This window comes from Nyctereutes procyonoides, unplaced genomic scaffold, assembly GCF_905146905.1.
Source record: "Nyctereutes procyonoides isolate TBG_1078 unplaced genomic scaffold, NYPRO_anot_genome, whole genome shotgun sequence".
Classification (NCBI taxonomy): Eukaryota; Metazoa; Chordata; class Mammalia; order Carnivora; family Canidae; genus Nyctereutes; species Nyctereutes procyonoides.
Window position 1 is genome coordinate 3,153,233 of NW_026575029.1, and position 24,936 is coordinate 3,178,168.

The 24,936-nt window shown below is 41.3% G+C and overlaps 1 protein-coding gene across 2 annotated transcripts; it reads right to left on the minus strand.

Annotated features, from left to right (window-relative positions):
* FAM149A (family with sequence similarity 149 member A) lies at positions 1-23,920 on the minus strand. Of its 2 annotated transcripts, XM_055315705.1 has the most exons (14): positions 23,807-23,920; positions 18,523-18,633; positions 18,120-18,258; positions 16,052-16,194; positions 14,755-14,880; positions 13,927-14,097; positions 13,158-13,348; positions 12,075-12,229; positions 8,438-8,541; positions 7,724-7,933; positions 3,920-4,040; positions 2,598-2,726; positions 2,433-2,511; positions 1-216 (listed from the first exon to the last, which is right to left on the minus strand). In XM_055315705.1, exons 1-14 carry the CDS (start codon positions 23,815-23,817, stop codon positions 143-145), a joined length of 1,764 nt encoding a protein of 587 aa, XP_055171680.1. In that variant the 5' UTR covers positions 23,818-23,920; the 3' UTR covers positions 1-142. The 2 variants fall into 2 exon arrangements, 1 of the variants encoding a protein (XP_055171680.1); XR_008663194.1 differs by lacking the exon at positions 1-216 and having other exon boundaries at positions 2,598-2,721.
* Between the last annotated feature and the right edge of the window lie 1,016 nt (positions 23,921-24,936).

The following is a 24,936-nucleotide window of genomic DNA, read 5'->3' on the forward strand; positions in this document are numbered from 1 at the left end:
TTCAAAATTAAGTTGTTTATTTGTTTGCATTTCACTCAGGTTCACATCTCACTATCAGACAGATACACAGTATAATACTTGTTCTTCCACTTTTCAAGTGATAATGGCATGCTGAGGCTTTGAAGTTCAAGCCCAAGTTCCATCAAGATGCCACCTGGAATCTCTTTCTTGTAGTCAGAGTTGTCCTCTGAAAAGATTTAGGCGGATGTTGTGAACCTGAAACACCAACCAAAAAGTAATTCTCATTAAAACACTAATAATTCCAGCTCTCAAAGTATTATTTTGTACTTTCTATGCACATGATTAGAAAAAATATGTTCATGTTATTTTATGTAAACCAGGAAATATGCAAAAACTGCCATTTGGGGTCCTGAGAGGAAGGAAGGGGGCGCCCCCTCCACTAAGCCTGGGTGCTACCCTGTGTCCTCCCAGAGCTGATGGGTTTGCTCGAACCTTCTACCCAAAGGTGGATTCCCTAAGGCTCAGGAAGTTGGGTAGTGAGCTCTGACTACCCTACTACTTCATAGGAGCAGTCAGCTGCCTGAAGAGATCCTTATTCCCACTATTGGGGATACCCCCACAGCATTTCCTTTTTTCTTTTTTTCTGTCACAGAACAACTGTTAATAAATTAATAGCTCCTAATGCTTTCTGACCTGGAAGCAAAGGTTGAGAAACAGATTACATGCCTGCTTATCAGAGAAAAAGAAAATAAATGCTTAGAAATACAGGCATATCTCTCTTACGTACCCTCATTTACTCCTTAGAAATAAAAAAGGCTTCTGACCATCAATAATAATAGGTGCGAAGTTATCAATAAGAGAATATACTGACTTAGTATTGGGGGAAAATTAAATGTGGAGATTTAAAACAAATTCAGAGCCCAGTTCCCTCTCCGAACCTCTAATCCTGTGTGACCAACAAACTATTAGACAGCTCCACTTAGCTCGCTGCAGTCAACATCTCCAAAACCAAATTCATCACCATTCCGTGAGCTCTCTCTTTCAGCACCACTGTCTCCTGGACATGACTCCCTTGGAATGAGTCTCTCTCATGTACCACATGATGCTCATCCTGCTTGGTATGGCTCATGCCTCCTCTGGGAAGCCTCTCTATCCGTTTAGCCATCTGCATATCCAGCTGGTGGTCCTGCTCACCTCTCTCCTGGGCCTTTCCATCTTCCCCACTACACTGAGCGTTCCTTGAGGCACAGGCCAAAACCTCCTTGGTGTTTGAATGCCAGCCCTCAGCACAGAACTTGGCACAGAGGGAGCACTTGGTACATTGCTATTTATTAATAAACACACTTTATGCCTACTTTGCTCCTGACCATCTCCAAGTCAGAGCAATACCTGATAACATAGCATGAGTGCCTTTTAGAAAAAAAAAAAAATACTGTCACTGACAGTGAGACCTAATGCTGCTAGGGGATATACAAAGAAAAGTAGCAGAAAGGCATAGTGGCTTAGGGCTATTTGCATAGGAGAAAAATTATAAAGGGCTAAAGAATCTTGGATATCACTGTGGTACAGAATTATAAAAGGGCTGATGTAAACAATGATAAAATTGCTGCACTGTCCCACTGTTTCCAATTTACCAGATTTATTTTTAAATTATAGCATTTGCCTTAAGATAGCAAATTATCCTTTACATTTCAGATTATCTATAATACAAAGTATTCATAATTTTTAAACAAACAATATATTCCTGGAATCTAGTTAGGTCCTTTGCCTACATTTTTCCAATGATTGTTTTATCCATCCACCCAGCCTATTATAAAAGAAGAAACTGAGGCTCAGAAAGGTTCAGGCTCTCCTAAGATAGCTCAGCGAGTACAATGGTAAGCTGGCATTTGGTTTCAGAGTGGCATGACTCATGACAATGCTATGTTGCCTCCTTAAACAAAAATGCTGGTAACAGTTTTGAAAACTAAAACATCATTGGCCTAAATTCAAGTAGAAACTTTACCCTAAAAATAGCTACTAGGCTGAAAACAAGTATTTATCTGTAAAACTCTCCATTATAAAATACTTAGAATATTTGTATTAATTTCATGAAGCATTTTTATAATTAGATCTTCAAAGAGAACTAAGATTAAGGTTTCGTGGAAAACATGAAAACTGCATTGCAGAGAGAGAGATACTGATTTCTCACAAGCCTCCTAAGACAGAATTTTTCTTTTTCTGTGAGGCCCCAATTAAATGAAGAGCATTTGGGCATTTTACCCTTTATGACTAACAGCAGGTAAGTGCTTATTTTTGCAGCTTTGCTCTTTGTAGAGACTTCGTGTCTGGCCATTGATGATAAACACTTGGGCTATTTCCTCCTATATGGTCAGAATAGTCCTATTAAGGTAGATAATCCTCAATTTCTCTTTCCAAAACTTGAAGCTTCACATATTATATTATTTTACTTATATGCGGGAAAAACTGACCTGTCAAGAAACTTTGACTTGTCCACGAGTGGCCAGCAAATTCCATCAATGTCAATGAACCTTTTCGAGGAGTATCTAGCTATTAGAAGAAAAATAAAATGAAAATTGAGTTTTATTGTTTCAGATATTTCTAAAAATCACATTTATGATTAACAGACAACCTACCCGAAATGCATGGGTTGTGCTGGGTCTTGAAAACTGTTCTATGGTCAGAGATCTTTCTCGAAGAGGTGATCGTTCTAAACTGTCAGGTATCGCACTTAACACACGGTTCTGTGGATGCCTCCCTCTGTACTAAATAAAAGATAATATGTTCTGGTTTAAGGTAAATGCAATCTTTAAAAAAGACAAAAGAAGACCTCTACGTGCTCAATCATTCACTTGCTTATTTGAAACTTCTATTTAGATACTGTGAAGTACAGGCCTATCAAGCATAAATATCAAAATATATTCTAATTATGTAACTTTATTATTTAACCTGGTAAAATGGTAGCATCCGAATAGACTAAACATTGACTGAAAACCTTAACCACATAAAATTCTTAATGTTACATTATAATTGCAATGGAAGTTTGCATTTGTGAAGCATCGGAATATTTTTTATGTGATGTTTGCCTTCTTTCATGACTTTAAGCCACAACATGCTAAGGTTACACATCAATGCTTTGCAACTCCTGCCTCTCTGGGCATGGGTTCTATTGCTGTACTGAAGAAGGCAAAAGAATGCAAGAGAAAATGGTTTTGTCAGGTTTTCTCTCGAGGCCTTTATGCTCCCAAACCCAGGGTCCTTCTGTGTTCTCCAAAATAGGGAAATGTTACCCATATGGGAGGTAAGTGAGGAGTCATTGTAAGTCTAGGAGGACGTGTGGGTATGCATACTAGCAGCCTCAGACCTTCCAAGACCATTTGCCATGGTGTGGCTGAGTTGAACGTGGGTGAAGAAGATGCTCCCCTCCACGCTGCACAGACGTGGTGCAGGTTAACTGTGAGAATGAGGCCTGATAAAAATGGCAGAGGTGTTTTCCTGAGGTCCTATTTATGCAGGCATAATTTACCATCTGTAATTTCATTTCATCCTTATAACAATTCTTTGAGGAAGAAATCAGTGTGACCCTTTAACAAGTGAGAAAATTAAGGCTCAGAGAGATTACTGTCTACCAAGTCAAACAGAGTTTGCAGTCAGGGCTCAAACACAGATCTCCCTGTCTCCTGACCTGACAGGCATGGTATTTTCTTCTCTATACCAACCTATCAGATTTTCCTTGACACCTGGACTTTCTGACTTAATTCAAATCATGTTTGTATTTCACAACACAATGAGTTAACCTTCCTACCTCCTGTCACTTGTCACTGTCAGGAAGCAGATTATGGAGAGACATTTTGTTATTACTGTGTTCACAGGGAAGTGCCAAATTTATATTCTGTTTTGTTTGTTTTCCAATAGAAAATCTGAATGGTGCACTTAAGTAGAAGGAAATCTGTCTTACAGAAACAGGTCGAGATCCAGGAATTGCCAAATTCTGCTCACAGGTCTCTGAGCCTATTGGGGGTAATCTGCTCCGTGAGGCCTGAGCTGATGAGGAGGACACACGGTCCCCGCCAGTTTGCCTGTGAACACAACAACACGTGACTGAGTACCCAGGTGCAGACAGAAGGGGAGGGACCTCACCCGAAGCTCTTAATCTGAGCTACTAATCACAATTGCCTTCCAAAAGAAATGCTCATGGTGCATGAGCGGAATGTCCCCAAGATAAATGTAGGGAGGGGAATGAGCACCAGCTCCAGTCGCCTTCTCCTTGTTCAGCAGGGACTGTCAACCTGTATATGCTGAGTGCTCAGCTGGGCCAACCATGGGCAGAATGTGCAAGTAACTGAGGATCTAGTGCCTCCCCTTGACGAGCTTACAAGTTCCTGAAAACAAGATGAAAACCCATGAAGTAATTAGAGAACAATACAATTACTGTATGTAATAAAAGGACACAGTAAATGATTCTAAATATCTGTACTGTAGAAATTTAGGGAGTGGTGTGATCCATGAAGTATAACATTAATTACAAATGTGCAGGACCCAGATGAAGAGAATATAAAACTTATATAAGGTCATTAAAAGGAGAGGCAAACAAGTCCTTTGATGGGAAGATGGAATATTGTGACAATGTCAGTTTTCCCTAGGTTTTTAATAGATTTAATGCAAGCAGGTTCAATGTGATACTTTTTGTTTTTGAATTTGACAACCAGATCATAAGGTTTGTCAGGAAAGGTGAGGAAATGTTAATAAAAGAAGAGTAATGATGGTAGACATTCCCTACCAGATACGGACACTGAAAAATTGTCCAGTTCATGCACTAGGACAAAGATGGATATTTTACAATAACACTCTAATTCATTTATTTGTTGATAATAATTATGAAAATTAAAATATGACCCTTTTGACCTATCAAGTTTTAAAATACATATACTACCCATAGTTAAGAGGCTGCAAGGAAAAAGTCTCCCGTCCTGCCAATGGGACTACAAATTGTAGTAGTCCCAAAACATTCTGGGAAGAGCTTTGGAAAAATATTCCAAGAGTCTTAAAAATATCCATAACCTTTGACTTGGCTGCTTTACTTCTAGGATGACACCACCAGGACACAATTTAGACATCCTTATTAAGATTTACATAAAATGTCACACCTGAAACTAATATTGCACTGTATATTAATGAACTGGAATTTAAATTAAAAAAAAAAGATTTGTATAAAACGATGTTTACTGTACCTTATAATAGTGAAAATATAGAAGGAATGAAAAGTTTCAGTAATGGGAAATACTTAATAATTTGTCACATACCCACATGTTACTTTTTCTAGTCGTTAAAATATGCTTTCAAAAATATTTAAAAACATGGAAAATATGAATAACATTAAGTCAAAAAATCATATGAAAAATGCTACAATAGTACGATAATATATTATTAGGAAAAAAGAAAAGGGAAAGGAGAGAAAAGAAGAAACATAACCATGGACAAAATTGGTAGTAAACTGACCAAGTTATCATTTTTATATTTGTATGTGTTGGGCATACGGGTGATCTTTGATATCTACTCATATTTTTTGTATCCACAGAGAACTTGTCATACTTTTATAGTTAAAAAGATGTTATTTTAATAAAAGTGAAAGAGCACAAACAAAATCTGGAAGTAAGAACATTCACAGCTGGTGTATTTGTGGGTCAGAGACACAATAAGACTGCCCCCAGTCAAGGTGGGTGATGAGAAGTAGCAGGAAGATATAGGTATGCAGAATCAAAGATGGTGACATTGCTCCCAGCAGGCAAACACTGGTTGTTGGTGGGACACCCCCCCCCCAGAAAAAAAACCCTTATTCTTTTTATGCATAAAACACAGATATAAAGAACACATAGACTATACAGATTTGTGGCATTAAAATTCCATGGGTAGGGGAGGAATTACAAAAGGTAGTCTAAAATGGCAGGAATAGGGATCCCTGGGTGGCTCAGCGGTTTGGCACCTACCTTCGGCCCAGGGCGCAATCCTGGAGTCCCGGGATCGAGTCCTGTGTCAGGCTCCCGGCATGGAGCCTGCTTTTCTCTCCCTCTCCCTCTCCCTCTCTCTCTCTCTTGAATAAATAAATAAGTCTTAAAAAAAACTATTTTAGAATGGCAGGAATAATACAAACAAACAAAAAAGTTGAAAAACACGGGCCTGCAGATAGAGGGGGGCCAGAACATGAAGGGAATGTCCACTTGGAGGCATCTGGCTTATTTCAAGAGAAAATAGAAAAGGCTTGGGAGGAAAGCCTGACAGTGGAGCCCAGGCAGGCTGAGGGGAGGAGGAGGAGAGGGCCTCAATGGGCTAGTGACCCTGGCAGGGGGCGAAGGGGTCCCAGATGGCCACGAAGGATGGAGGAGGGGGAGCACTCTTGAAAGAACTCCCAGAGCAGATAACCCCGGGTGACCCAAATAACCCAAATAACATAGGAAATATCAATTCCAGATGGTGAAAGAAACAGAGACTCATCAAAAACCAAAGGTGCCATGGCACTATGTAATGCATCCCAAAAAATCCAGTTACTGGTTAGCTCTGATGGCTAGTTCATGCCTCCCATCCCTGCAGTGGGGAGCCCAGGCCAGCCCCTTAATAACTGGCTTCCTGGCTGCAGGACGCCCAGGGCCCCTGTAGTCCAGGGCTGGTCTCTGAAGCTGAACTGTACTGTGGAGAGTCCCAGCTCTGCCTCTCCCTCGGGAGATCATCTTTGGCCAAGTTATGCAACTTCTTTCAGCCTCTGTCTCCTCACCTTGGATCTGGGATACTATGAGTACCAACTCGAAAGATTTGTGGCAGGTAATAAATATGATAATAAATGCGACTCCTTTAGCTGGTGCTGGTAACAGAATGCAGTCAATAAACACTGGCTATTATTAATGGAAGGATCGCCTGACACTTGAGTGAGAAAGCTGGATTGCTCCCTCATAATTCTGCAACAAAGGACTGGACAGATTCCAATCTAACACAGCAATGATTTGAAGTTGATCCTGAAGGTCAAAAGCTTTTGTGAAACTCCCCACATGGAGTGAAACGCAGCCTTGGAGTTAAATAAAAACTAATAGTTGGACTACTGCTGAAACTAGTATCACACTATATGTAAACGAACTAGAATTTAAATCAAAATTTGAGACAAACAAAAACCTGGAAGTTATGTGTTCCCTTTTATTTGTATAGGATTTTATGCACACTAATTTTTATTTGTATAGGATTTTATGCACACTAATGGACCTCATAATAAGAAAGAATTGCATATGTAATTTGAAAGCATTAGTTAACTATTAGGTTTACAGATGAGGCTACTGAATACCCACCCAAGATGGCCTCACCATTATAGCTTCATTTTGCTGCACTGCTACAGGTACATTGCCTGATTTTTTTATTCCAGGATACAACCAACTATACTACTGGAACAAATTTCATGTTAAATATTCCAATTCATGGAGCGCTCAGTGGCTCAGTCGGTTAAGCATCTGCCTTTGGCTCAGGTCATAATTCCAGGGTCCTGGAATCAAGTTCCACATCGGGCTCCCTGCATCTCCCTCTCCCTTTGCCCCTCTTCTCTGCTCATGCTTTCTCTCTCTCGCTCTCAAATAAATAAAATCTTTTTTTAAAAAATTCAAAGTCATGAAATACCTGGGAAGTAGCCACATAAAATTTGACAGATAAGAATCCGTAAGTCCTAACTGGCAAGCATCTCTGTCCTCTGTGACATTTGGTTTACAGGGAGAGAGACAGGACTTACAGTTTTGTTCCCCGAAGAACCTCATCACTGTACACATTGGGGGTTTTCATTCTCTGTGAGTCTGAAGTAAGAGAAGGCAGCCTCGTGTGTGCAGGTGTTTTCTTTCCAGAAGTGTGTAGTACACGAGCATCTGAGATTCGTCCCAGGCGGTGTCGTGCCAAAGAGATAGCACCAGCCCCTGTACCCAATGATCTGTCCTCTTGCTCATTCCTGGGGGGTGGAGGTCAAGTTGATTACTCAGATGTAAGCATTAGGAGAACAAGGCATATATATGTGTGTTTTACTAGGCATCATCTAGAACAGTCCCTGGTTTAATAAGATACTCCTAAGTTTGGTTGAATGAAAGACTATGATTTCCAAATCAATTTCAACTTCATTGAAGAATCAACCACGGGGAAACAAAGAAAAGATCTAAGGTTCTCACTGATGTAATCCTACCGTATAGCCCACAAGATTAAAATTTCTCAGGTGTCTTCCCCTTATCTATCTACCCTAACAATGACCATTTTGTGGTTGATATTATAAGTGTGTTTTCATTCTCACGCGTGGCTGTCTCCTTCCCCGAATGGGCTCAGGCATACCTATTGCAAGGGGTTCAGTGGGATGCTCATTATCCCACATCCTCTTCAGTCTTCAGTGCTTGAGTGTATCCAGCATAGAGAAGAGGTGGGGTAATTATTTCTTTTTTTGGGGGGGATTATTTCTTATACATACTGTGTTCTATCTGCAAAATAGGTAGGTCTCTGCTGCAGTGGTTTTGCCTGAATTGTCATCACACCACTCAAATCACTATAAAAATTGTTGGAGAAGCGATGAACCTGTGAAAAGTAGAAACAATAGAAATTAAGAGGCATCCAGTGCTATTGAGATTACTTGGTGCCTGTCAGGAATCAGCGGGAGATAAATGGTACACTCCAACTGGCTACTTTGACGGAAAAATTCAAAAGGGATGATGTTTTATAAAGATGTGGGAAAAGAAATTAACAAGAAATGGCTTAATTCCCGCCAGGCAATATAACCATGTAGCAGTAGGGACACAGTACCACATGCATGACTGCAATGGCGAGAAGTGAGGAAGAGGTTTCTGGAATCTGGACAGGGTAGCTGCTCAGAGAAATGCCACCGATAGCTGTCACCTGGCAGAGAGGCCAGGAGTAAACAATGTTCTGTCATTCTCATCCTTTGCTCTGAGCTCCAAGAGCTCCAGGGCAAGGGAGCCCTCATACAGCCACCGTGCACCAGCCTCCAGATAACACCCGGGTGAAGAAAGCAGACAGGGAATCTGCAGAAGCAAAGGAAGGGACATGCCCCAGCTTCTAACTGCTTAGACCTCCTAGACCTGTTGCTTAGACCTCTTCTCCTACCCTATCCTTCACAGCTGGCCCCAGTTAGCAGCCCTGGGAGCAGCACAATAGCCTGGGTAAAAGCCCAAAAACCAGATCTCAGATTTTGAAGGATTACATTAGAATCTCAGTTCTGCTTCCTGGTAGGTGGTCCTGGAAAGATTGCTTTGTTCCTGGAGTTTTAATTCCCTAATCTCTAAAGTTAGGATAACGATAGATACTTTGTATGAGAATTAAATTAGATAGCACTGGTGGAAGCATGAAGTGAGGGTAAATAATCATGAATTCCCTATCTGGTCCCACGATATGACCAATGAGGATGGGAAACAATATTTAGATTCAATCTTTAAAATCCTGTTTCTGAAGCTAGCATCGTATTCTTGTTGGAGAATAGATGTGGACAATCACATTTTCCCCAGGTTGAATATTTTTTAAAAGTGTTAGAGGAATAAATTAAGACCTGTTGTAATTACTGCTAGACCCGCTTTGACTATTTCAAAACAGGCTCTAATAATATCTCATCTTTACTTCCAACCTTGCTTTCCATTCATTTTAACATTGACTCAAATGAAAACAAATTAGCTATAAAAAATATTTCCAAAACCCATTAAAATCTACAAAAAGAAAACACTTGTAAAAACCCCTTTAAACTTAAAAATTTCCATATTTCTCAAGTTTACTTATATTGCCTAAAACTTAAGGACTTTTTTTCCATGCTGCCATCAGCTGTCCATTTTTATGTGATTCATACCACATATTTGAATCTGCAAAGTGGGAAACACAATTGAACCTGCCAGAGCAGTTTTAAAAAACCAAAAAATACAATAAAGGGTAGCAGTTCCGAAAGTTTATTTTATTGTTTTAAAAGATTTTATTTATTCATGAGAGACACAGAGAGATTGAGAGAGAGAGGCAGAGACACAGGCAGAGGAAGAAGCAGGCCCCATGCAGGGAGCCCGAAATGGGACTCAATCCCCGGTCTCCAGGATCAGGCCCTGGGATGAAGGCGGTGCTAAACCACTGAGCCACCTGGGCTACCCCCGAAAGTTTATTTTGATTGGCAAAAGCAAAGAAGGCTTACTGTAAAGCCCTTATGTACAGAGTAAAACAATACTATTAGACATTCCTATTTTGTACTTCTGCCCCCGGACCCTACACACTATTCTGTGTTCTAATCTCGCGAAGAGCGTCTGTTTATTTGCTCCTATGCTAGATGCATATTTTTGCCTCTGCCTTGAACATCTTCCCTTTTTCTTTCAGCCTTTCTAAATCTTACCTATCATTTCAGATTTAGTTTATGTGTCACTCTACTATGGAGGTATGCTACTTTCCCCCCGAACCGCAAGGCACTTATGAGCTAAAGGGCGTCAGATTACAATATAGCTAGGCTAGGATATGGTATGATACAATATAGCCTACAGTTTGCATCTGGTTATACTGAAAGCTAACACTTATTGGGTGTCTACTCTATGCTACGCATTGCACTAAATGTCTTATCTCCTCTACTTTGCATAGCTTCCTGACTCACAGATCCCACAGATAATGAGACGAAATCTTTGAGGGACTGATTCAAGATCACAGAACTAATAAATTGTCACATCCGACCCCATACTTGTAGTCCCACAGCTCAAACTCTCATCTGCTCTACTACCTACTGACTGCCTCATGTTGTGTGTGTGCACCTGTGTGCACGTGTATAGTATCGCTTGGCATGGAGCTTGACTCGCTCCAGCTAAATTGCCTGTACCTCAAGACCAAGAATCTTGTCTTACTCCTTTTCTCTGCTCCCCCACACAAGACAAGCTGTGCAAACATAAAGTCCAAGCTCCCTAGCACTACTGAGGTCTCCCATGAACAAGCTCAGCCAGAATTTCTGGCCTCACCCTCCACCTAACCTTTAACTAAGGAAGCAATTTGAGAAAAACGTACTGAATACCTAACATGTGCCAGGTGCTGCGTTAGGAGCTCTCACCTATTTATGTGATTTCATCCTCACAACAATACTTGGACATCATTCCCTAGATAAAGGAAACTGAACTTTTGAAAAATTAAACAGCATGTCCAACATAATCCCCGCAACAGTCCAGGACTCTCAATGCCCTGTTCTTGGTACAATTCCCCTGCTGGTCCCAGCATCCTCACCTCTGATCCCATCCCACCCACACACTATTCTCCAAACATGCCCCTGCTTGGCCTGAAATGACCCACACAGACTTCCTACCCATGCAAAACCATTCACTTCTTTGTGATTCGGCTCAATTTCACCTCCAACCTAAAAGATCAAGACTTGAGCTCCAGTCATTCTTTCCTTTATTCTCCTGAGGCCTCGTTTTGCACATGACTCACACAATGTATTGCATGTGATTTATACTATGCTTTTCCTTTTACTGGATTGAGGACCATGCTTTGCTCATCTACAGGTCTCCTCAAAGCATCTACTACAGTACACTTCATGCAAACTCAATAAATGTTGAATGAACCCAACATATTCTCATTGACCTTTTTTTATTATTATTTTGGTGGGAAGACAGGAAAACATCTGTAACTTTCAAGTTGGTTAGAAATGTTGAGGAAAAGCATTTTTTTTCTCTTTAAAAATATGGAAAAAATTCTACAGCTCAAAGCAGGTGGACAGTCTCAAATCTGAGTGTCCCTACTCTATTAAAGAATATGGTGGGCAGCCTAGGTGGCTCAGCGATTTAGCGCCACCTTCAGCCCAGGGTGTGATCCTGGAGATCCGGGATCGAATCCCACGTCAGGCTCCCTGCATGGAGCCTGCTTCTCCCTCCACCTGTGTCTCTGCCTCTTTCTGTGTGTCTCATGAATAAATAAATAAAATCTTTTTTTAAAAAAAGAATATGGTTATGCTATTATACTCCTTGAAAGGATTATTTTTAAATTTTAGTCTAATTGACAGAACCAAACACTAGATGGCACTCTGACAAATCCAGGCCAGAGATAAAAAAAAATATTGAAGGAAAGAGAGAGACTAGTAGAAAAACACCTACCTGAGGTGGATTGAGATGAGAAGCCAGGGATAGGCTGCGAGCTTCAGAGCTTCTGGATGGGGGAACACTTGGTGCATCAGTGTTAATACGAGAAATATGTAGAAGTGGAGATTTATTCTCAGCTACTTTCAGTTTTTCTTTCTGTTTCTTTCCTTCTGTGTCAACAATACCAAATCAAGATTATTAGGAAACATATTATTAAATATATGTACTTAAAATTCACTGTTCGGAAAGAACCTCTGTTTTTTAGTTACCATGAATCTGCTATGGCCACTGAATCCTGCTGTAGAGCAGAGACCCCACAGAGCAATTGACTGACATGACATTTTCCACACACACACACACAGGCTTATCATTCCAGTAGTAGGTAGAAAAGCAGGGACTATACACTGGGGCAAGAAAAATTCTTGGTATTTTATAATATCCCAATTAATCCCTTTGGTTGGAAAAAAGATATATTTAAATTAACATGAGTAGTACCCTTTTGTATAAACTGATGCTATAACATTAGCCATTAATGTCCACCGCTGACATTTCTATCATCTGTTTCTTCAAGTAGTTTAGAGAACATTTTATAAATAATCAGTTTATTTTATTTATAAATAAATAAATAAAATCATTTATTTATAAAATAAACTGATTCTATAACATTAGCCATTAACGTCCACTGCTGACATTTCTATGATGTAAATTTCAAGTAGTTTAGAGAACATTTTGTAAGACTAAATGAAATGATTATTAAATTATCTATGTTTCTATTTTGCTTTACAAATAATGTCATAAACAATTAAAAAGCAATTTCCCATTATCAGAGAAGTTCTCCTATTATCAGAGATTTTTTAAAGTAACTTTAAGCTTCTTTCTTGTGTATTTCTGTTATTGTTCCAAAGTGCATATATATTCTTAAAAAATAATAACATCCTTTTTGAAGGGATTAAAGATCATTCATGACTAAGTGGAGAAAACCTGCTTCCCTTCTCACCGAATCATATCCTAGGTGTGGCCAAGCTGGGTGAGGGCACATGGCTGAGCAGCAAGGGTCTTTTTTTCTTTTCATTAGAGCCAACTACTACATAGAAGTACCTGTGAGAGTCACTTCCCAATTTTTTCTAATCAGTTCTTCCAATATTTCTACCACATTTGTCCAGACGTGATCAAACACTTCTGCGGCCACTGCATCTTTGATACAGTCATGAGGAGACACGGGAGGGAGTCCGTGTTTACGCCACATCCTATGACGGTGAGCTGACTTTTGCTCAAGACATTCATCATCTCTAAGAAAAAAACCCATTGTGGTTACTAAAAGTACCAATGGTTAAAGATAAAATAGTGTTATAAACCTATTCATCTCTATCTAGTATGAATGCACATGTACATTCTACATATGTAAACATAACATTCTTTTTTAAACAGCACGTTGTTACTTTTTAATGTGCCAATTTTTATTATTCAATATTTGTAGCTTTTATCCAAGAACAAATTTAAGTCTCTGTATTTAGTGCAGAGTCTGGGCCTTCCCTTTTACCCCTCTGGGCAGCCTGGAGTCCTCAGGAAATGAAGGCCACTAGTAGGTCTGTCCACTTTCACCAACATGCTGAACATAATTCTTGTTTACTAGCTGAAATAATTCTTGTTTACCACCAAAAATAAGGTGGAGAGGAAGCCCTGATGCAGCATAGACATACCCTGCTAGGAATCTAAAATCTTTTGGGAGTGTAATACTCTCAAAAGAATGGAAAATTTGGGGGATAAGTAAAAAATACACAAAACAATAAATGAGCATATAATCCAAATAAATGTCAAGTAAATTAATATTATTACACCAAGTTAATGTCAAATAAATTCTATTTACTCTTCTTTTCTGTCAAAAGCAAAATATTCCTCAATCTTTCCATCCACAACATAAACCTCTTCTTCCAGGGATGAACATGCTGTTAGGTCTGCAACCCTTGTGCCATCAGAGCCTGGCCGGGCTGAGGCTGAGCATGCCTCTGGGAGTATTTGAGAGCCAGAGATGCACAACCTATAGGGAAAAGCAGATCCTCTGTGAGAGTTTGTAAAGTATCAAGAATATAAAGCTATGTGTGATTTTGGCAAGTCTTTAAAATCCATAAAGTACAGAATCCCAAACAAAAAAATCATTGTTTATTACACTTGTTAAAATCATATCCTTAAAAGCAACATTATTACACAGGCATCATTAAAAATTCTAAGGGTCTCTTAAGTTTAAGTTACTATGTGAGTTTGCATCCCCTCTGCTGTAATAAGATGATGTCATGGCATAGTCCCAAATATGTGTGACTGGCATAGAGGGATTCATCAAAATCTGTTGATGAACAAAAGAAAATATGATAAAGCTTTATTTCTTTTGCTATTGCATTGGAACTTAGGATCCATGACAAGAGGTCAGGTTTTGATTTTGTATCTAACCCACCTTTCAGAGTCTTTGAAACAGAATTTCAAGAGTTAACTCCCTCATCATACACACTCTGCACCATTATCATCATCACCATCAATTTAGAATCAGAAACATCCTGGGAAAAAAAATGCTCTGTACCTGCCAGTCCCTGAAATCTAAGCTTCCAAATCAGTGGAGCCAAGCCTCGTGGCTACAGACATGAAAAAAGGAAAACTAAAATGAAATTCAAAATACTTTTAAAAATAACCTATAGGAACCTACTCTCTGCTGTTGTGGTTGTGTCTACAGGCATCTAAGAAGGGTTTGTGGAGTGCAGAACGAGGCTCGCTGCCCTGGAAATGTTGGAACCCTTCATCAGTTGGCATGATGAGCTGTCTTCCTAATACTCTGCAAGGTAAAAAAATAAATAAAAGGAAGAATAAAAGGAACTCTAATATAATTTATTAGAAAAAGGAAAAATGCTTTGCAATGTTGAAAGTCAGATGAAATAATATTTTGAAGACACATTTATGAAGTGATAAGGAACAGACAGCTAGGGTAATGTTGGGCACGTAGGAGCTCTCTATAAATGTTAACTAATATCTACATAATGAATAAAACTATATAAATATGTACACCTGGCTTATATTCCCTGCAGTGTTTTCTTTTTCCACCCTCCTTCCTTCACTATTATCTTAACTATGTAAGAGTGACGGGAGCTGCTCTGAGCTCCTGGCTTTTCACTAAGTGCCCTACACCTAGAAAAATAAGCACCCACAATTAATATCGGGTGGACTTATTATACTATTCAAGACAAAAGGCTTATAAAGGACTGAGTAGAAAAATCGAAAGACTACTTAGTCAAGATTTTTTTTTAAGTTACCTAGTTGAGGTAACCAGAAAATTCATCTGCATTTGTATAAGTGCTCTAATCTATTCTCCCAAATATAATTAATATAAAGGAACTTCTGATAACAGAGATGGATATTTTTTCTCTCCTAAGTGAGTTTGGCTGAATACTGAGAGAAGAAAAGCTTTCCTTCAGACCCAATCTATATTCTCCATCATTGATATTAAAAAAATAAATGATCCTGGGGCGCCTGGATCAGTTAAGCATCCAACTCTTGATTTCGACTCAGGTCTTGATCTCGACTCAGGTCTTGATATTAGGGTCATGAGTTTAAGCCCTGCACTGGGCTTCTCACTGGGTGGTGGAGGCTACTAAAAAAAAAAAAAAAAAAAAAATCAATTAAAAAATAAAAATAAAAATGAAAGAAAATAAAATAAATACCAGAGGGATTAAAAAAATAAGTGATCTTTCCTACATAAGGAATCTTGGTTAGTCAGTAAGATTCATCTTTCCAATCATTTGGCAAATAATTACTCTGTTCCTCCCTCCAGCACCATTTCAAAGGATATGCTAAAAAAATAAAAAATAAATAAAGAAAACAAAGGATATGCTTTCTCACCAAAGACGTGTTCTGGATACATGTTTTGATGGGGTAATTGGTTTCAGTGAAAACATCAGTGGGTGGTTCCGAAACCCATTTCAGAGAATTACCATAAACAACTTCCCTACCTCAGATGGAGGGATCTTCTTGCCCACTCACTGCATTCGGCCACCAGATTCTGAGTCTGAGGGCTGACTTTCCCTTCAAATAACATTTCCTCCACCTCCCAGAATAACTGCTGTACTTTCTGTGCATTGGCTTTGTCAAACTCCTAAAACAAGAAATGCACATTTAGTTACAAGACTAAAAGTTTTAGAAATCCGGCCTTCATAATCCGTAACGCTTGCAAAATTTAAAGTGCCCATTATATAGGAAGAAGTATGACATGATAACAAGAATGTGGACTTTGTGGTCAGACATACCAGTGGCCCAATTTCTACTCTTCTGATAAATTATATCCCACTGTGAGACTCGGCTTCTTTAATTGTTAAATAGAGACCATTTCTACCACACGAGTTATGAGGCCTATTTGAGATTTTACAGAGATGTAAATATAGGTAAAGGTACACATATTGACAGACATACATGGACTCATACACACTACACATATTTATATATCTATATGTATGTATGTACACATGTGTACATAGACACATGTCCCTCGTATGGTTGGGTGTCACACACCTAAGCACATCTGCAAAATACCAGCTAGTTTTTCTTCTGATGATGATATCACTGAAATGGAAAATTACTTTTATGTGAAGGGCCATTTACCTTCTTTTAATGAAGAACCCTGACTATAATTTCTTTTAGGGGTGTGTGAACCTGAAATCTAATCCACAACTCAGAGCAACAAAGCACACATTCAGTGTGATATACCTGATTCAAGATGGTCAAACTGGATTGAATATCATGGAATGATATTCAATATTTTTTTGCGTCTTTGCTTAAATTGATAATAAACTAGATTCCCAGACAGCAGGTGAGTTGAATGATCTCTTTTAAAATGCCAAGAGGGTAACAACTAATAATATTTGCCTCCCGGGAGGGGACTGGGCTTACTTTCAATTTTCTTTCTTTTGGCTTTTGTTGCTTTTTGTAAATATTACCCACCAAAAAAGTAAGTTAAAGTTTTTAAATGAAAAGCAATTGTAGGGCCTGAAGTTGATTCAATTCTATAAATGGAAGTCGCAAGAATCTCTCTGGATAATTGCACAAAAACGTGTATAGAAAGGATCTCAGAATTTGGATGGCATGAAGCAATGGTCCTCAGCCTTCTTCCCATTTGCAGATGCATGGGGATGAGGGTGGGGGCTGCTTGTCACAGCTGAGCTGGTCCCACCTTGTTCAAAAAGGCCTGAGTGATTTGGAGCTGACTCTGTCCAGTGTTTCCCCGTGGCTATGAGAAGCCCAGCTATTACACACACACACCCAAGACCCGAAGAAGTGGACCTACAGGTGCCTTCCAAGTGGTGAACTGCTTTAAAGATGGCAAAGGAAATCAGAACACCAAAAAAAGAGCAAGAGTCAGAGCATCCAAGGTGATGTAGTGGAGGCTCTTGCGCAGCCACGTGGGCTTCACAAAAGCCTGGGACCCTATTCTCAGGGACAGTTGATGGGGTAAAGGGGCAGGAGACTGTGGTTAGTAGAGCTCCCACCTGAGCTGGACACTCACTCCCACAGCTAAGAATCCCACTCCCAAAGAGAACAAACAAAGGGTTAAAGTTAACAGCTTCTGCTAGGGTGAGAGGTGAAAGTAAAAGATCTGATTTAGAGTATTGGGGGGATATCACTTCATCCGGTGATTTTGTACAATTTTTACCTCTCCACATTTTTTCTTGTATTTAAGTTCCTAATTGTCAAAGTCAGTCCCCAATTTCCTGTCACGGATATAATACAAGAGATCATGTACAACATACAGAGGGGGAGGGGATGGGAGGTAGGGAAAGAGCAAAATTATCAACGGCTAAGACTCTGGGCTATGAGATTAGGAGTGATTTTTATTTTCTCTTACATATTCTATATTTTTAAATGTTCCCACATGACATGTAAATGCGCTTCTATGGATGTATGTGTGTATGTGTAACAAATAGGTAGTGCTTTCAAAATCAGTAAAGAGAGTATTGAAAAGTAAGAAAGGAAATTCTTCATTATAAATTGTAATCATGGAATTATACAAAAGATTCTGAGACATACATCATCTCTCCAAGAGTAAATCGAGCTCCTCTCCGTTGATAAGCCGGTAGTAGAACTCTGTGTCCCGGACCCAGGCCAAGAGCTGTGGGCACCTGCTGGCGTGGGGCTTCCACTGGATCGAAACGATGACCCAGATTCACTGCAGAGACCAATGCAAGCAACAGAAAGAACATTTCTTGGGAAGGGATTAAACTAGAAGTGGTTGTACTGCTCTGAGTTGATTTTAAAACTTATTTGAAAACATTTATGCAGTGTAACATTTCATTACACTAAAACTGAAAACTGCTTTTTTTTTTTTTTAAACTCTTAGAAATGCATGACCAATCACTGATTCTGCTTCCTCTCTTCATTATGGGCATGTTTTGATTTTGAGATCAGAACCATTTAAAACGTTAATTCTTACCAGGTATATTTGTCAATGGCTTTCTGCACATTTCTTGTAAAATGTGTAGGTAAAGGATCTTTGCCTTTCACAGCCAAACTTTGCCTTCCAGGTCCTTCTGACAGTCCTCTTCTGAAAAATAAAATAAACTATGAAAAATATCTCTAATGTAGTAATTTATTCATTAAAACTTTTAAAACATCCTTTTGCATAAAGTTGTTCCTCTCTTCCATGTCCCCCTGAACACGTGTGCATGCACCCCCCCACACACATACACACACGCTCTGCATACACACACTCTGTGTATCCTCAAGAAACTGAGGCCTGGGAGCTTACCATTTTTATTTTTCTCATAACAAGGTTGCCATTAACCTGCATGCCCCTTTATGCAAAATGGAAAAACACACACAACTTTTTTTTGTGACTTAGCAGACTAATAAAATTTGCTCAAAACTTGGCAGACACAGCTCCACTCCCAAAGGAAACATGAGCTGGATTTCAGATCCCACTTGTCCTTTGACCAGGTGCCCTTGTGATTACAAAAGCAACCAGTCTTCTGGGAAAAAAATTGATAACTCCACATTAATTCTGAAATATATTAAATTCTCTCTAATCACTAAACACATGAATGAATAGAAGAAATGACTGAAACACACAAACAATAATTCATTTTAGTTTGGCACCATTGTTTGGTTTGTAGCCTGATGTCTAGGCAGTTTACAAATAGAGATGCCTGGGTTGCTCAATGGTTGAGCGTCTGCCTTCGGCTCAGGTCCTGATCCCAGGGTCATGGGATCTAGTCCTGCATCAGGCTCCCTCCCCGCAGGGAGCCTGCTTCTCCCTCAGCCTATGTCTCTGCCTCTCTCTGTGTGTCTCTTGTGAATAAATGGATAAAATTTTACAAACAAATAAAATATTAAAATTAATGGAAAACTAACACAGAAGAAATCTCTAAACTTTAAATAAGGTACTAAACCTGACTGGTGTATAAAAGCTAGTGTTAATAGTGTTAATCATTAAAATGCCCTTTCAGTGAACCTCTTAAAACATTTACCTCCCTCTTAGTCATAGTAGCTTCCTAATATCTAACAGTAAACACCTCTTACTCTTTTATAGAAATCATATTTTCCCATACAAATAACTCAAATTTTGTATTAATTGAAGATATGGTAGTGATTTGGAGAAAAAGAAAGTCAACTTTCAATATTTCTAACAGGGATACCACAGTAACATTCATTTAAAAAAATTTGCTGTGTTATCAATTAAAGCAGTGCCTAATTTACACTTGTATTTCTAAATATAAATGGAGTTTTAGGGATCCCTGGGTGGCTCAGCAGTTTAGCGCCTGCCTTTGGGCCAGGGCGCGGTCCTGGAGTCCTGGGATGGAGTACCACATCGGGCTCCTGGCATGGAGCCTGCTTCTCCCTCCTCCTGTGTCTCTGCCTCTCTGTCTACCATAATAAGTAAGTAAGTAAGTAAGTAAGTAAGTAAGTAAATAAATAAATAAATAAATAAATAAATAAATAAATAAATAAATAAAAATCTTAAAAAAAAGAATGTTTAAAAATAAATAAAAATAAATAAATAAATGGAATTTTTAAAAATATTAATATAGGAATAAATTCTGCCCTGAGTTATGTACCAATAATACTTTACGAAAAATGGAATTTGAAAAAACAAGTTCATTACTGCAGAGGTGGGCAAGAATCTTTCTTCCATACATATGTCTTATATGCGAGAATAACAGAATTACATAATTTTTTCCCTCCTTATTGCTCGTTTATCTTAAATACCATCAAGCGGTTCTGAGGATAAAGGCACTAAGAGAAAATACAGGACAAGGTTGTATGCTAACAAATTGCTTTACCTTTGGCCTTTTTCAGTTGCTTCAAAAAAACTATCAATTATTCATCATTTCCATGTGACTCAATAACTCAAAATAAACATAAATTGATAAAAAAGAGACAACTAACAATTACATCAAATAAGCTTCTTTGAGCATTAAGAAATACACACTAGCATATGAATTAACCTGCTTCTCACTGAGAGACAATCTTAAACTTCGGGGTGGTGAATTAAAATAAATTCCTTCATAATAATCTGCATAAGAATAACAAAGATTGGGACACCTGGGTGGCTCAGTGGGGTAAGCATCTGCCTTTGACTCAGGTCAAGATCCTAGGGTCCTAGGATCAAGCCCACATCAGTGGGGAATCTGCTTTTCCCTCTCCCTCTGCCACTCCCTCTGCTTGTGATCTCTCACTCACTCTCAAATAAATAAATAGATAAAATCTTTAAAAAAATAAATAAAGATAGATTAGAATCCTGCTCTGCCCTGACTGGCTGTGCGCTCCAAGCAAGTTGTTTCCTTTCCTGGACCCAATACACACATCTGTAAAAACAGTGACAATACTGTCAATGTTTTCCTACAGTTGTGAGACCCAGCTTAGATAAAAGCATGTAAAGTATGCATAATCAGTGCTGGGTCCATCAGATTGCTCCTCCTCACCGCTGTCAGTGTTATCACCTGCTACTGGAAAACACTGAGCTGCTGCTTTGTACCTCCTGCAGCATTTTGTATTACATAGATCTCTTTCTGGCCCTCAGCTTTTTATTGAGATGATTTTTACACTATTTTTTTTTATCAGCAGCACCTAAAAGAATGCCTGTCACATAGAGATGCTCTATGTTTGCTGAAAGAATCAATAATTAGTGAGCCAAACAAAGAACATGTTTTTACTCTATAAATTCATGCTTACCACAAAAGATTACATTGTGACCGGACGCAAGCATACTCTTCCAATTCAAGACATTTCTGGAGATTTGCTTCTCCTTTATAAAGACAGAAAATTCCCAGCTCTTGGAGCAACTGCTATCTCCAAAAGTGACTTTTACAACTGGATGGCTGGATACGATGGTTCCTTGCTTCCTGCTCCTCCTCTGTCTTTTAAGCAACCGGAAAACTAAATTCACTCATCAGACTCATGCCTGCTTGTTTTGTTTCTAATGAACAATAATCTCTTGCTCCGGGAAAATTCACCCTTTTTTGGGGGGGGAGAGGGGGGAGGGAGTCTTTCCAACCTAAGAAAATGATTTGCAAAATGAAAGGACTAAGTTCTGTCTTCATATAACACCATATCCTTTCGCAGATAGCATTACTACTCACTTCAAAGGGTAGCTGATGACAGAGCTTCAAAATGCAGGGATGCAGTGGGGGGAGTGCAGGGGGAGGAATTACTATAAAATGGATGCCATGCCCTCAACCACCACCTACTTCTATAGTATTTCTTCAACTTTTTTCTCCTCTGTTCTTCTCATCTTATCTCCTTGAAAAGTCTCTGTATTTCTGTGGAACTTCTTGAACTTCAGAGTTCATTTGACCACAGAACTCAGAACAACCCTAAAGAGAAACCTGAGCCTATTAATGCAATGACTACCCAAGGTCACCAAGAAAACAGGGATGCAGCTGCTCCCTGGGCCCAGGCCATCTGCCTGTCTCTCCAGGAATCCCAAATTATTGACATTGTTAACAACAGAGTCTATACAATTTTCCTTTTGTTTTTTCTTTTTATGCCTTGTTTTGAATCTTTGATTTCTTTCCCCTAACTAATCATTGTACTGTTATTTCATGCACAGCACTGAACATCTCTCATTCCCTGTAAACTATCAATTCCTATGCAAACTATGCAGCCTAAAAAAGTGTACAGGATGTACAGGATGCATCCTATAAATAAAACTTGAAAGTGGTGGAATGTCTATTAAGCTTTTATTATGTTATACATGGGCATATGAACTTTACACTACTTCTTGTCTATGCCCCTTAAATTTTAGAGATGTTAAAAAACAAACAAACAAACTGGAATCCCTGGGTGGCACAGCGGTTTAGCGCCTGCCTTTGGCCCAGGGCGCGATCCTGGAGACCCGGGATTGAATCCCACCTCGGGCTCCCGGTGCATGGAGCCTGCTTCTTCCTCTGCCTGTGTCTCTGCCTCTGTGTGTGTGTGTGTGTGTGACTATCATAAATAAGTGAAAATTTTGAAAAATAAAAATAAATAAATAAATAAAAACTGCTAATGGGTGTACATTTAAGGCTGTTCATTTGGAAAGGTGACCTGCGTTTTGGAGCAGACTGAAGTGCACCCACTGAACTATATGGCATTAATTTGTCCATGCAACAAAGGGAAGGCTGACTCCCAATCTCTATGAGCCGCTCATTTCCAGTGTCAAGATAGTGACTATTATCTATTTTTACTTTTTAAAACTTGCCTCTAAGCCCCGGTGGCTCAGTGATTTAGCGCCACCTTCAGCCCGGGGTGTGATCCTGGAGACCCGGGATCGAGTCCCGCGTCGGGCTCCCTGCATGGAGCCTGCTTCTCCCTCTGCCTGTGTCTCTGCCTCTCTCTCCTTCTGTATCTCTCATGAATAAATAAATAAAACTTGCCTCTAGATAGCCCACAAACCTCTGTCCTTTTGCCTTGTAGAAATTCAACATTAGTGTGATCGAAGCGTTCGTAATTTTGCATTTCTGCTTTAAAGGCCTGCCTGAAACAAACACTGTATTCTGAATGGGTTAAAATGCGGGGTGGTTTCCTGGGTGGGCTGGCTCTCAGGAAGCCCCTCGTCCCCTGAAAGGGCGCCAGGACGCCTGGGTGGCTCAGGGGGTCAGGCTCGGGTCAAGATCATGATCCCAGGGGGGATCCCTGGGTAGGCGCAGCGGTTTGGCGCCTGCCTTTGGCCCAGGGCGCGATCCTGGAGACCCGGAATCGAGTCCCACGTCGGGCTCCCGGTGCATGGAGCCTGCTTCTCCCTCTGCCTATGTCTCTGCCTCTCTCTCTCTAATAAAAAAAAAAAAAAAAAAAAAAAAAAAAAAAAATCATGATCCCAGGGTCCTGGGACCCAGCTCCACGGGGGGGGGCGGGGGGGTCCCTACCCAGCGGGGAGTCTGCTTCTCCCTCTCCCTCTGCCAGCTGCATCACCTGCTTGTGCTCTCTGTCAAATAATAAACACATTTAAAAACCAGTTCGCAAGCAAAGGCAAAGCAGCGCCGCCCCGACCCAAGAGGAGCACACCCTAGAAGCGGCGGCAGCTCTCGGGGCTGGCGGACAGTCTGTCGCCCCGGCGCACGGGGGCAGCTTCCCTGGGAAAGCCGGGTGACGTCCGCACCGCAGATTTCACGAACGGATGCGGGGAAGCCGAGCAGACGCAGTCCCGCTTCGCAGCCGGCGCAGGGAAAATACCCCACACGCGCCCCCAGCCCGCGACCCGCGCGAAGCCCGCCCCACGTCCCTGGGCGCCCGACACTTACCCGATCACCATCAGTCCCGGGCCCGGGCTCGCATCCCCGGGGCCCGGCCGCGCGCCCCGAGGCCTGGGCCCCTCCGGCCGCCGACGCCCCGCGCGGGCCCCCTGCAGGCTGCGGGCGGCCGTGCGCCCCCGCGCCCCCGGGGCCCCGCGCCCCCGCCCGCCCAGCCCCGCGCCCCCGGGGCCCCGCGCCCCCGCCCGCTAGCCCCGCGCCCGCAGCGCAGTCGCGCCCCGGAGGCCCCAGCCCCGAGCGGCGCTGCCGGGGGCGCTGCGGGCCGGGGGCGCGCGGCCCATGGGCGCGGCTGCTCGCGGGGCGCCCCCCCCCCCCCGGCCGGCCGGGTCCCGCCGCGCACGCCCTGCCCTCCTCCTCCTCTCCTCCTCCTCCTCCTCCTCCTCCGCCCTCGCTGAGGTCGGCCCGGGCCGGGCTGGGGGGGGGGGGTCCCCGAGGACTCCGCGTCCCAGCCGCCGCCTCCCGCGTTCCCGGGAACCTAACCTTGGGGAAAGCCTGCTGCCAGAGGCCCGATTTCATAACCCAGTGACCTGAGCTTTGGCCGCGAGCCACGGGGCCCCTGGGCGCCCGCCCTGCCGCCTCCCTGCGCCGCCCGCGCGCACCCGCTGCCCCTCACCCCTCCGCGGGCCTGTCTGGGCGGGACGGGCTGCCCCGACAGGTGTTTGCTCTCCTTAACTCCCCTAAGTGGACCTTTAATTAACAGGAGATAGACCGAGAACTACAGAACGAGTTCACCTGACCCCTCCTCGCATCAGGGAATTCCTAATTGGGCAGGGGTGCGGGGGAGGGGGGACGGTAGGCGACCTGTCCCCTCCTCCCATCAAGAGAATTCCTAATTGGGCAGGGGTGCCCGGTGGGAGGGTAGGCAGAAGGAAAGTTAAAAAAAAAAAAACAAAGCCTCAGACCTGGTAAATGCAAGATGCTAACCTGATTAACAGGAACTCTAGGTCTAACTGTGCCCCTTCAGGGTCCCTCTCTCCATTCTCACACAGGTGTTTTATCGTATCTGATCCAATAACTTCTCTGCAAACCTGTGTCTGTGTGTATTGGTGTGTGCTTGTTTCCATCTTGGAGTCACACAATTAATTATACCAGGACCAAAGTCACTGGCCCCTGTGTTGTGT

Bases quoted from the DNA above. Each gene is read 5' to 3' on its own strand.
- FAM149A (XM_055315705.1), bottom strand. The intron at 8,542-12,074 runs GTAGGTGTTTTT...TACTTTTCACAG, and splicing joins CTCATCTCAATCCACCTCAG to GTTCATCGCTTCTCCAACAA. The intron at 217-2,432 runs GTCAGTTTTTCC...TTGGTGTTTCAG, and splicing joins AAGTCAAAGTTTCTTGACAG to GTTCACAACATCCGCCTAAA.